General features: G+C 44.3%; 1 protein-coding gene across 1 annotated transcript in view; it reads right to left on the bottom strand.

Annotated features, from left to right (window-relative positions):
- The window catches only part of ABCA4 (ATP binding cassette subfamily A member 4), a 134,251-nt gene that overhangs the window by 70,509 nt on the left and 49,949 nt on the right, over positions 1-13,793 (bottom strand). The window contains exons 13-15 of the mRNA XM_030573245.1: positions 6,108-6,313; positions 3,644-3,820; positions 947-1,169 (exon numbers count right to left, since the gene is read on the bottom strand). Of these exons, the coding sequence (XP_030429105.1) occupies positions 947-1,169; positions 3,644-3,820; positions 6,108-6,313 (606 nt within the window). The remainder of the gene's footprint in view (positions 1-946; positions 1,170-3,643; positions 3,821-6,107; positions 6,314-13,793) is intronic.

The following is a 13,793-nucleotide window of genomic DNA, read 5'->3' as shown; positions in this document are numbered from 1 at the left end:
GGGTTTGAGCGCCGTAGGCGGACGGCAATTTTGCCACCCCGCGCGCTGGTCCCGCGGCTCTGCGCAGCTGCCGCAGTGGTGCCTGTGGAGGGTCCGGTGCTCCGTGGCTCCGATGGAGCTGCCACAGAGATGCCTGTGGGAGGTCCACCGGAGCCGTGCGAGCAGCCGACCGTCCGTAGGCATGACTGCAGCAGCTCCACCGGAGCCGCGGAGCACCAGACCCTCCACAGGCACCACTGCAGCAGCTCCACTGGAGCCACCTGCCGCCCCCTCCGGCAAAACGGCGCCCACCATTTATTCTGGCGTCCTAGGCGATTGCCTAGGCTGCCTAAATGGTAGCGCCGGCCCTGGTTGGATGGCCTTGGAAACTGGGTCCAGTTCTAACATAAACCACTTTGAAAAAGCAAGAATTTTGAGACTAAGGAGCCAGGAGAGTTTTTGCCAGGGAGTGAGGGATAGATTAGGCTTAAGTCAGTCCCTGGTGCCTCTCTTCCCCATTTGTGATAGTGTCCTAGGTTCAAAGCAGGCAAGCACGTCCTATGATAAATGACTCAGACAGTGAATGAAAAGATTAGAATTCCTCAGATTGAGATCTTCTACGTTTGAAGCAGTGATACTTATTGAAAGACTTGCCCTGTATACTGGAAATGCAACAAATGGAACATGACCTGTCAGTGTAATCAGGCCTGACGCATCCTCGTGCAGACAGTCTTACAATAAGTCTCATTAGTGAATTTATCTCTCTCTGTCTCTGCCAAGTGCTGATGCAGCCTGGAGGACTGCTTACAAGAATGAGCATTCTACGTGCTAAAATCAGAGTAGGCCACCAGTGGTTCTGATCTCCTTATGTATAGCTATTGTTTCTTGATGGACAGCTAATATCAACAGTGCAAACGTGAACTGCAGGTTTGGGGCTTTTTAAAGTCACTCCCAAGATAATCCTTACCGTAATTAGTGCTGTTAGGAGAGACACGCTCACAGACATCATGACGAAGCTGTCTAGGAACCAGGTGTACCAGATAACCCCATTAGTAACTCCACGGTTCTTCATGGCTTCTTTCAGTCTCATTTCCTTCTCCAGCACAATGCTCTTCACTATCATGGAGACCGAATAGATCCAAGCCAGCACCATGAAGATAGGGAAGGAGCGGTTCAGGGTGATCATGAACCTACCCATGCAGGGAGAGAGGAGTGAGTGAAACGCAGGTAAAGCAGGCAGGGTTTGGGATGAAAAGGAAGAAAGAAAGGGAAGAGGAAAAGAGGTATAAAGAATTCTTTGCACTTATTATGGCTGAGCATTTCAAAGGAGCCTAAGGTTAGGCTTCTCTGAAAATCCCAGTCTAAGAGTGTAGTAGCAGGTCTCAAAGAACTTTACAAACAATGAATTAAACTGTGCAGCCTCCATCCCCAAGGGCTAGGTGTTATCTATATTTTACACATGGGGAAACCAAGGCACATAGCAGTTATGAGACTTGCCCAAGGCCACTGAAACTGTGGCAAGGTACAGATCTCACTCCACACCTCACTTTCTGAACACTGTGCCATGCTGTAATTATTATAACATGCAAAGAACGTTTTAAGACAGATGCTAATGGTAAGAAATGAGTCTCCCATGTGTTAGATCTTTGAAATGTTTTCCCAAGTTTAATAAGCAAATAAATCAATAAATATTAACTATTAAAAGCAGCCAGATGCTATGCTGTATGCAAAACATCATTCTTGGAAGGTCTTGAGCCTGTCACAGATGGCCAGTGTTAGCAGTTAGCTAACAACATCTGCACTACTATGTCAGACAGCTGGAGGGCTCCCTCTCTCCATTAACGTTGGGTCAGTTTTAGGTCACAACCTGGAACCTTTTATGCATGGCTGCCATAGTTTTGTCCCTCATCCCTACAACAGATATTAGCAGTAAATGGTAGCCATGGACAGGGCCGCCTGGGGGGTGGGGGGAAGGGGCAATTTGCCCCAGGCCCCTGGCCCCACAGGGGCCGCCATGAGAATACAGTATTCTACAGTATTGCAACTTTTTTTATGGAAGGGATCCCCAAAATTGCTTTGCCCCAGGCCCCCTGAATCCTCTGGGCGGCCCTGGCCATGGAGAATACATTTAGGATGACCATGAGCTATGATAAAACACGTTTCCTGCTGGCATCTTTTTACATGTGTTGTGAGGTGAGAGTAGCATTATGTAAGATATCTGACTCTCATTTTGCACCAGTTTCGTGATGGTGACATTTGAATGAAACTGACCAAAAAGCCAGAGGAAGCCTCCTCGCCCCCTCCCCCACACTTCCTTCTGTATAGAGTAGAAGCCCGGGACTGTAAAAATCAAAGGAAGAGACATTCTTCAGGAGCAGGACAGTGCCAGTCAGCAAAACAGGCAGGAAAACATCACTTTCCCGCTGAAAACTTCCAGAGAGCAACCTGGCCTGCTGAACCAAAATAAAATGCTTTGTTGAGGCAGGCTGGGAAGGCCTCTTGCTTTTGCCTCTTGTGGGAGTTCTGGTCCCCAGATTAGCAAGCATGGTCCCAATGTCAACCCAAAAGCAGCATACCTCTTCCAAAAGGGTCTAGCCATTTTATTTAACTAAGTGCTTCGAAGGGACAACACCGAAATGCGGTCTCTCTCTCTGGTCTTCTGTGACTGTTGCAGGCCTCAGGCTATGTCTACGCTTAAACTGTTACAGCAGTTCAGTGGTGCTGCAGTAGCACTTCAGTGTAGACACTCTGTACAGTAACAGAAGGGGTTCTTCCACCATTGTAGGTAATCCACCTCCCCAAGAGAGGGTAGCTAGGCCAATGGAAGAATTCTTCTGTCAACCTAGCACTGTCCACACAGGGGGTTAGGTCAACCTAACTACGTCTGTCAGGGTGGGGATTTGTCATACCCCTGAGAGACATAGCAATGCCAATGTAGCTTGTCAGTGTAGACCAGCCCTCAGCAACCTTTGCCTGGTTTGGGTTCCTGCAGCTGCAATAACCTCTTTTGGTGAGCTCCCCAATCCCCCAGGGCCTATTAGTACCCTTCTGTGAGAATAACAGGTATTGAGGTGGGCAATGATAACACAAATGATATACCCCCCTGCAATCTGCAATTAGCAGCGGTCTTAGTGAGGAAGAGAACAGCACTATTCATGACATGGGATTCCTGGAAGTAGGACTGTGCATGATTCAGAGCCACAGTGTTATGGGGAAATGCTCTCTGTGTGAGCCCATTTTAATCATCAAAAAAGTTCATTTAATTTTAATTGAAATCTTCCTTTCCCGCTCCAGATCTCACAAGCTCAGCTATGAACTGTGCAACTTTTTATGTGCCTCCAGTTTCCAGGCATTCTCCTGCTGCTATTAAAGTCAATTTTCCCACTGATTTCAGTGGGAGGAGGATCAGACTCTTCAGTCTCCTTTTTTTAAAGTTCCAAAGTACTCCAACTTTGTCTGCTTCTCCAATTTCCTTATCTTTGTTATCCAGGGAAGAACATCCCTGGCTCCTTGGGGTATTTCACTAATGCCATAGTCCTGGGATTTCTTTCTGGCTTTTAAACAAGATCAAAGGCAAAAGCAGTCAAGCCTCCTGAAAATCCACTGTCTCATCCAGCCACCCAATTAGTTATCAGAAATAGGATCACTAGCTGCTCTCACTCACATATCATCTACAAAGCAGGGATACGGCATTTGCTGCAGGTAGATTCCTGAGGGCACTTCAGTGTTGGTCTGGGTCTTTATAATCCCATGCTCAATCATGTCTTGCAGATACGCAAACCCTCCCCAGATGTAACGTAAATCATCCACTGGGTCAGCTCTTGGACCAGGATCCCAGTACCTGCGAAGAAAAAACACATGGAAATCACTCAGGCAGGCACTTTAAGAAAGAGAACACATATAGTCAAGAACATCCCCAGGGCTCCACCCAGTGCTGTTCCTTCCAAGTTATGGCTGTCAGGCTCCGCTGCTTGAGAAGGGGCCAGACGTTTATGATTCAGAAAAATTAATTATTGTTTTGTTTTTTAAGTTCTCTATACCGTTATGTATAACAGTAATTTTGGCCAAAAATGCATAAAGGGGGTTCAAAATAAAACAGCAATTATATATTGCAATGTGCCAAATTTGTTCAAAATGTTTCTGGTATTTATGGATTTGTTTCGTTTGATTTAAAATGTATTATGGCTTCAACTAGATGGACTCACTCTCAGCTCCCAGTAGCCTCTGTAAAACCTCAGCTTTTTATTTTAAAAGTTATTTTCTGGATGTTGAAGGCTTTGAATGAATTTGCTCCATTATGTGTGTCTGACCTTTCAGCTTCTATCCTAAAGATCCAAATCAGATAACTATTTCATTTGTCCAGAATTTAAGATTGTGACCAGGCATGGTCAAAAAATTTCCATCTATGCTGTTTTTTTAATGGAAAATTGGATGCCAACTTTACTTTTTTTGTCAAAATATTTCAGCTGAAGTCTTTTGGTTTTTAGCTAAAATCTTCCCATTTCTGAGTTTTCAGTGAAAACTCAAAAATTTCTGTGGAAAAATCCAATGAAAGCAAACTTTTTTTTGTTTGTCAAAAATTTCTGCAGAGGTGGAAAAAAATCCTCATACCACTTCTCCTTGTGAGATCTGGAGCCACAGTTTTCAGTAGCTGTTACACACCTCTAATGTGAATAGCTTTTTCTTTAACCATTATAGTATTTTCAACCACATGTGCTCAAAAATCATGCGTCAGGCCCCAAAAACTCCTGACATTGGCTTGCCAAGTGGCATTGGAGCATTTAGATATCATGTTTTCAAGTTTTTCTCTGCAGTCATGATGTCTAGAAACTTGCTTTTATTCAAACTGAAAGCTGGGACTCTTAGGTAAATATGTGATTTCAGCATTGGCAGCTTTAGGAAAACTGCAAATATTATGTGACTTGACATAAAATCATATGCACTGGTAACACTGCTTAGAAACTCCCAGATCACATACAAGTAGTCTCAGAAAACATGCATGCTAACCAGGGGTGAAAGTAACTTACAGGACTTACCAGTACTGCTGGAGTCCTGAGGGGGAGTGGTCTCATCTGGAAGAGGCGTGGCCTCTCAAGAGTTAAAGGCACTGGGGCACCAGCTGTGGCTGGGAGACTCAGGGCCTTTAAATCAACCAGGGGCTCCCAGCTGAAGAGGTGACTGGGAGCCCCCCGGGGCTCAGGGGCAAATTAAAGGGTCCGGGGCTTTGGCCGCCAGGGGAAACCCCAAGCTTTGTGGGGCTGGGGCAGGGACTTAAAGTGCCCAGAGCTCCTGCTGCTGAGGGGAGCCCCAATCCCTTTAAATCCTAGCCCCAGCCTGGCTGCCAGAGCCCCGGCTGGGATTCAAAGAGCTCTGGGCTGCCTGCAGCCACGGGGAGTTCTGAGCCCTTTAAATCCCGGCCCCAGCCCGGCTGCCGGAGCTGCCACCGGAATTCAAAGGGCTCTGGACTGCCCGCAGCCGTGGGGAGCTCTGAGCCCTTTAAATCTCAGCCATGGCCGGGATTTAAAGGGCTCTGGGCTGCCCGCAGCGGCGGGGAGCTCTGAGCCCTTTCAATCCCGGCCGTGGAAACCGGTGCGGCCCAGCATGGTGTACTGGCTCTTGCCGGTACGCTGTACCGGACAAGACAGGCTTACTTTCACCTCTGGTGCTAACACTTTAAGAAGCAAATCCAAGGTGGTGGAGGACTCTTGTACAGCAGCAGCAGTGTACTCTGTTGCATAGAGGGAGAAAACTGGATGTGCATGTCAAGTTTGGCAACATGCAGGGGGCAGAAGGAAAGGAGATAAGTAGAACTCCCTGTCCACTCCATACATGAGAAGGTCACCTAAAGACCCTGTGTAGGCTACTTCAGACATCAGAGTCCTCCCTTCTACCCTCTTCCGCCTGTCCAGCCCCTGACACAGTTGCTCAGTACCAAGCACTAGGGTCTGGATATGACTTTTGCTCTGCATTATGCATGTGAAATACCACTGAATTCAATCAGCTCTCACATTTGTATTTGAATGCAGACTCTGACCCACTCTCTGGCTCCCAGAATATTGGAGAGGGTTCCCATATTTTGCACTACTGGTTCAATGGCAGGCGTAGCTGAGGAAAGCAGAAATCACCACCTGTCTTTGATTTTATTTGTTTTCTCCACTGCATCTATATCCATCCGGATCTTGTAGTTCATATGCCGTGGCAACTTGCTGGCCCCGGAGTGTATGTCAGGGAAGACTACTCCAGCCCAGAATTTGTTTTCCTCCAGCAGATTAAGAGCTTGATGAGTCAACTGGGTTTCATCAGCATGACCTTCAAATTTATCCAGGGTAAAGCACTGCAGATAATCACAAAGGTAACAACCTTATGGGACTACAGTAGCAGGGGTTATACACTGAAAACACACATCACTGGTTAGACAATGGGGCAGGAAAGTAGGTTAGTTAACTTTGGCAGTAGATGTCATTTTCAGCTTTAATACTTGTATTGAAATTGTGCCTAAAACTGATTTTTCCTCCCCCTGAAGATTTCTCACTTGGTCCAATTCTTATGACAAATTCAATACACACAACATTGTTAAAGACAACTGAAAAAATGCAGCAACCACCTTACAAAGAGCCGTAAACCTTATAGCTAACACAATAAACCGAGAAGGGAGGAATTGACTGAAGTAATCATGAAACACATTTTTGGAGACAGCTCATAAAAGCCAGTGTCTCGCCATCCAGATAAAGAGAAGATGAGAACACTAAAGTTGCAAGCAACCCTCATCTCTATAAACAAAACACAAACAGAGGGACTATTCTGAACCTACTGCCTGGAAAACAAGGATCCCACCCACCAGGAGGGCAAACAAAACTACCAGCTAAAACAAGGGTGGAGGAATATTCACCACCTTAGCCCTTTGCAGGATTACAGTATCTAATGAAAACCAAAGCCCGTATCTGATGGTAAGATCATAGCAAAACAAAGTTAAATAATTAAAGTTAAATAATTGCTTCGACAGTAGCAGCAAGGTTTGCCCATCTTTGATTTCCATGGAGCATATTTGCAAGTGCTGTGAGTACTTGAGTTAATTTTTCAAATAGGAGTTTAAAACAATTGTGCCCACAATATTTTTTTCTCATGAAAAACCCTGTATTTGTACAAATTGTAAGGAGATGTCAAACAAAAACCAAACATGCTGGTTTGCATGTGAAAGTGCAAAAATGAGGGGGCAGATTGTGGCAGTAATTTACTGCCCTCAGCTGGGGTAGTGTGAAGCAGCCATACCCCAGAGCAAGCACCAGGAGGCACCTGAGGAGACAGTGATTCCCAGAGCCCCCTGGTGATTAGGGAGAGCTTGGCTAATGATCTGCCTCTTTGGAGAGTGCATGTTTGCTCCATTCCGCAGACCTGGATGATGTGGGGGAACGGGGCCATGGCTCCATCTCCTCCTTTTTGGCGTAACTTACCCCCAAGGCAGTATTAGCAGGGGCTCTGTAGTGCAGGGACTGCAGTTCTTCTGGCCCCCGCATGGGGGCGCAAAGAGAGGGAGGATTCCTTACATGGCCTTCCCCACCTTCTTTATACATCTGCACAATCTGGCCTTTGGGCACAATTTTGGGACTTGAGTTGAGGCCCCTTTGAAAATATAGCCCTTGAAGTAATGAGACTGCCGAATAAAACACATGTGACAGCCAGTAGGTCCCGCTCATATGTCTGTCCTAGCCTGCTGGTAGCAATGGCCTAGCGACAGCAGGACTTGAAGCATTACCTCATTGCATGGAACAATGACAAACTATGACCCTCTGACAAATGTGAAAAAGCCCTCCTGGATCCTGCCCTATTCTGGCATGAGGAGTGCCTACAACAGTCATCGATAATCAGAGTGTGTCACTTCAATGGGAAGCTAATAATTGCTTGGGGGGAAGAGCGTTATTACTGTCTTTCCCTCAGCTGCATTGAGAACACACTGCCTCCTGCACCAGGGCTGTAAACTGAGAGATCCCCATCCACTGCCTGCTCCTATCAGAGACAGTGCCACAAACCTGCCAGTCTGGTCTATACTGGACTGTATGGAGATCTGTGCTGTTTGAGATCCAGCCTTACAGCCTATTCAATGGAGAGATGGCAAACTCCATTCCCAGAACAGCTGAGAGAAAACTCTGCTGCAAGAATCCATGATCTGCTACACCTGTGCGCCTTATCCCATAGGAGGGGTCAATCAGGACCCAGGTTCTCTGATGTGATCTATAGTGTAGGCCCCAACAGATGAAAGTCTCCAAATCCCACTAACCAACCCACAGGGTCCCCCAGTCCAAATACTTTCCACTCTTCAAAATAATGCCATTGTTTTAATTCCCCACACACCCCAAAATTATTTGATCAAATAACCATAACTTCAGGCATTTGTGACACTGCAGATATCAAGATATACTAGAGGCTTCTCAGCTAAGGAGCCAAGGATATCTCATGGCTCTAAACAGCAGCAAGATATTGAGGAAAAGCTTAGATTAAAATCAAGTGATAGAGTGAGACAATCAAAAAGCTGTTGTCAGAGGTTCAGAGCAGCTTATTAGACACTGTATACATGCTCAGGCATAGGGGGCGGGGGGAAGGGGGAAAGAGGAGATATTTATTTGCATGTTAGGAGACAGTGCTCCTCAGACAACTTTCTATCAGTCATGCCGATTGACTGAATATGTATTTCATCATTTTACCTAGTAGATGCAGGAGCAGCAGAGTCACAGTTGCCCAGACAGAGAATATTAAATGAATGTTTAATGAATATTACAAATGCAGCTCCTATCCCTGGAAATGCTTAGGTCTCTGAACAACACTATAAAAACGAACAAACATTCTGGTTTAACTGAACTCTGCATACTTTAAACATGTAAAACAACGGCGGGGGGGGTGTCAAGAGAAGAAGGGATCAAGTTGGGGGGGAGACATATGAGGGGTCAAGGGTGGTTATGAAACATACATTAGGAAAGACTGTTCGTTTAAGTACTGATTAAAAGAACAAAGAGAGGGTATGAAATGGATGTCACAGGGGAATGAGTGCTACACCAGTGGGCTGTCATGTTTGCTTTCTACCCACAAATATACGCTTTCTGCCTGAGATCCCTTAAACTTTGATGGTGTGTGTGTGCATAGAAACCCATCAGAACAAGGCTGCAGAGCCAAGATGTAGCTAGGACCTTCACCACTCAGTTACTTTACAGGCAGCTAACCAGGGCCACCCAGAGGATTCAGGGGGCCTGGGGAAAGAAATTTCGGGGGCCCTTTCCATAAAAAAAGTTGCAATACTATAGAATACTATATTCTTGTGGGGCCCAGGGCCTGGGGCAAAATGCCCCACTTGCCCCCTCCCAGGTGGACCTGCAGCCAAGATATGGTAAAGAATGCAGCATGAGTGTAACCTGATCTCGGTTGCACAAAATGGTGCACAAACACACTGCTGCATTCTGTAAACTGTAAGTAATGGAGCAGTTCTGCCAACAGCCCTGCTGAAAGCAATTAGTCCTCACACCTCAGTCATGAGGGCATCTGTGACTGTTGTGAGGTCACCCTTACAGGGTAACTAAGGCTGGGACTGTACAAACTGCACAGCTGGCACTGTGGTTAGCACCGAGCCTCCATGGAGTGGGTCTGAAAGACAGGGCCAGCTCTGACTTTTTTTGCTGCCCCAAGCAAAAAAAAAAAAAGAAAAAAAAAGCCCAGGGCGCAGGGCAGCTGGACCCAGAGGCAAAGCAAAAAAAACCCCAAAACTTTGGGTGCAGGGCAGTCGGACCCAGAGGCAAAGCAGAAAAAAAAATAGGGCAGCCGTGGCTGCCCTAAGATTGGACGGAAGCTGCCCCAAGCATGAGATTGCTTGGCTGGTGCCTGGAGCCAGTCCTGGTGGGAGAAACTGATGCTAAATGTTTGGGTTGTTTCCTTTGGTGGAACTGCACTCAAGTCATGCAGAATGAATCTACAATGTGGCTTGGGAGCAGTGTGCGCCCTACTGGATCCACTGTGTCATTTTTACTAACAAATAACATGCACCTAACTGGCACCCCAGACAAGGGCCTCAGAGTGCTGTGCACCACATTCTTTTGGCATGGAAACCTGGACTCTGTGCAGACCTTGACTAGACAGGGGAAATTCTCTCAGAAATTCAAACTGCCTAACAGTTGGGCTGGAAGAGTTGGAGCTACAGGGTAGATGAAGCCCCAGAAGCTGGAACTGTTTATACAACCTGCTTTCAGAAGATTTTCTCTATGCTAGCACTCTAGCTAGTATAGAACAGTTTCTAATTTTAATTTTGGGAGAAATCTCCCCAGTGTCAACAAGGCCCATGTGTGTTTTCGACAGTTAAAGGACAGCTCATTCATAACACAAAGCAAAGAAACCCTGGACCCCATTTGGAAAACACTTAGCCATGTGAGCGTTTGCAGGATTAGGGCTCATACTGGTACTTTTTGCATAACAGTTTCTCAGCTGTTTGTGTATTTGTTTTATGTTTAACATAGCAACTCATGTTAGTCAGTCATTTAACGAATTGGCTGTCATTGATTTCACTGATATCATCATGCATTCTTCATTTTGCAGAGTAATGGGTTTGTGACTAAGCCACTGTTTCCATTGAACATCAGCTAGCTAGCTCATCAATAAAGGTTTACTTTGTACTTCATAATGCAATCTCTTCTTCCTCAGTCTCTATTGTCATTGAGAGATATATTAATATTACCACATGCACAAGGCACCAAATCATCATTATATGTACTTTGGAGGAACCCTGTCCATTTTATGTTTACCAGCCACCGTTGCTATAATGAGAAAAAGAGATCGTGAACTCTGTAAACGACAAGAGTTAGCAACCTGGAAAATTACAATCCCATGTTTGTATCTTGTGCCTCTTAACTCCAAAATCAGTGAGACTCTAGCATAGACAGTAGCTATATTTAGCCTCTAAACAGACTGGGAAGAAATGTATTCAATTACCTCACTTCACAGAATGCCAAGAGGCTAACTTGTTTGATTTTATCTTTTCGATCATCTCTTGCAGGTCAATAACCAACAATTACTCTACATCAAAGGGCCCATAGAGAAAACTTGTTATTTAACTGGCAGACATCTTTGAAATGTAAAGAGTCCTTTGTTTAACCTTTCCATCTTGTAAATTATACTTTGCTTTTTTAAAAAAACCTGAAGAATGCTTGTAACAGAATTAAGGTTCTTACATTACCATAGCTGATAATATTCCAAAAGACTATTTTACGTTTAGGGGTTATGTGTGATAATATTTTTTTAATTGACAAGAAAACAATAGAAGAGACACTTAAACCACCAATGTTATTACTTTGTAGCTTTGCACTTGGATAGCATCTTTCATACAAGCATCATCAAGTGCTTTAGAAACATTAATTCATATAATGTGCCCTACAAACTTAAATTAAGCCACACAACTTCTCTGGTAGGTATTATTCCAGGTGGGGAAACTGAGACATAGAAAGGGCCTACTTCTCAGGTGGGAATAGAATCCTGGTTGGGTTGCCCAGCCAGGACTGAAATAAATATTTCTCTCTGAGTGTCATGATATTTTAGTATCAGAGGGTAGCCGTGTTAGTCTGGATCTGTAAAAGCAGCAAAGAATCCTGTGGCACCTTATAGACTAACAGACGTTTTGGAGCATGAGCTTTCGTGGGTGAATACCCACTTCCTCAGATGCTCATGCTCCAAAACGTCTGTTAGTCTATAAGGTGCCACAGGATTCTTTGCTGCTTTTACATGATATTTTAGCCCATTGAAAAGAGATTAAGTAGAAGCCAGAAGTCCTGACTCCTATACTTTTGCTCTAACCATCAGATCATGCTTCCTCTAACATTAATTATACTGAAAAGAAACAGTAACAAATGGAGAGAATAATTTGTGCATTTGTGTTACTATGACAGAACAAATTCATTTTCTATTTGACCCTTCTTATTTCATCTTATCTCTAAATACCACTGGCTCTGTGTATATAGCAAGCTTAAAAGACACTAGAATACAAAAGTACATGATTGCCAGGCACAGCTACTGCCTTGGCTATGAAAGTTCCAGTGCAGGCCCCGCATAGAGCAGAGTGTTGCAGTTCAGCATGCATGATAAGATACTCTGCTCTAACATACTGCAGAGAGCAGAAGTAAAGTACGGTCATATGCAACAGCTTCTTTCTCCCTCTGTTGTGATAGCTATAGATAGGACAAAGCTGATTAGGCCTTCACTTCCTGCCTTTTTCCACAGGAGAGACAGTCTTTCTTTGTAGTTAAAGTACAGGACTGGGAATCAGGAGACCTGGGCCCTATTCCTTGCTCTGCTACAGACTTTCTTTGTCACCTTGGGCAAGTCATATTCACTTAGCCTCTCTGTGCTTCAGCTTTCTTAACTGCTAGTGGTATTGTAAGATATAACTAACATCTGTAAGGCACTTACAGATCCTCAGAGGTAAGATAATATAAACAGGAGTACTAAGTATTATTACCATGAGCAATGGCTTCAGATTGTCAGCCCTATTCTGCCCCAGGGTTGAGTCCATCATGTTTATCTGTGCTCAAAAATTTACAAATCAGAGTCTGTATTTTATTTCTTTTTCTCTCTTCCTCATTAAGAGCCCACTCCACCCCACCCATACCCATCTTCTGCTTAATTCCAGATAGCTTTATTTACGCCTTTTGCCTGCACCCAGGAAGGTAGAGGCCCACCAAAGCCATTTCTAGAAACCCTGGGGAAGTAATTGACCCACCCTTCAGCCTGGCCACCATGACTGAAAGTAACACCTTTGCATGACTTGTTAGCTTAGTGAATGGGATTCTGAACCTATCATTAAGCTTAGATTGCCCAAGTCAAATCAACTTCTGATTATAATGATTCTCAAAGGATCTGCCTGAGAATGTGTCATGTTACCTTTAGCTCTGGAAGTGAAAAGAACAGATATGGGCTGTTACACAGCCATTGATGTATCACTGGGAAAGGGAATGTAAAGACACTATTAGCTCTTTATTTATCTAACAAAATTGCACCTAACTTTCTCTTTGGTGCCTATGAGTGGCCTCAAGATAGCCCTAGAGAATGGAAGCTCAAAGACAAAAAAATGGTACAGAGCCATATTTTCAGAAGTGGCTACTGATTTTGGGTCCCTTTGTTTCAGGACATCTGGACCGTAAAACTTTGAGCACTCCAGAATGGAAACCATTTTAGAAAATGTGGCCATCCGTCTCTCTTTTAGTTCAGGTGTGATAGTTTTTCAGCATATCATACCCAAGGTGTAGGGGTGCTTTTATAATCTGAATTACAAAATAGCATGGAGAGATCCCTTACATGAGAAAGTATTATAATCCACTATGGTGCTTCTGCTGCGTTTGGACTGATTCCTGTAGAATACAGTGTTATATTTTTTTAAGGGATAATGAAATCTGACTGGGAAGAAGCAGAGCTGGGCAGTTGCATTCTCTTAGCATGACAGTCTGAATTGTAATTCCTTCTGGCTACTCCCCATTATGCACAGGATCATATATAAGCCTCTAGCTAGAGCCTCCATATTATTATTGTTTGGGAAATATTTGTAACAGTCTGTGGTATTTGCAATCTTTAAATATAATAATAATTTTGGTTTTATTTCAAAGCTTTCTGTTCTGAATCCCTGGTACAGAGAAGTCCCATAGAATTTAATAAAAAATTACGATTCTATAGAATCTTTGAACCATCCTATATATTTTAGAGAATTATACAGTACCATGGATGGTCAAAAACCAATAGAAAGAATATCACTCTCTGTTAAATTCTAAAAATTTTAGAGCAATTTCTCTAGAACC

Source organism: Gopherus evgoodei, chromosome 8, assembly GCF_007399415.2.
Source record: "Gopherus evgoodei ecotype Sinaloan lineage chromosome 8, rGopEvg1_v1.p, whole genome shotgun sequence".
NCBI classification, from domain to species: Eukaryota; Metazoa; Chordata; order Testudines; family Testudinidae; genus Gopherus; species Gopherus evgoodei.
The sequence above is the reverse complement of the archived record's forward strand: the minus strand, read 5'-3'. Positions and strand labels throughout refer to the sequence as shown.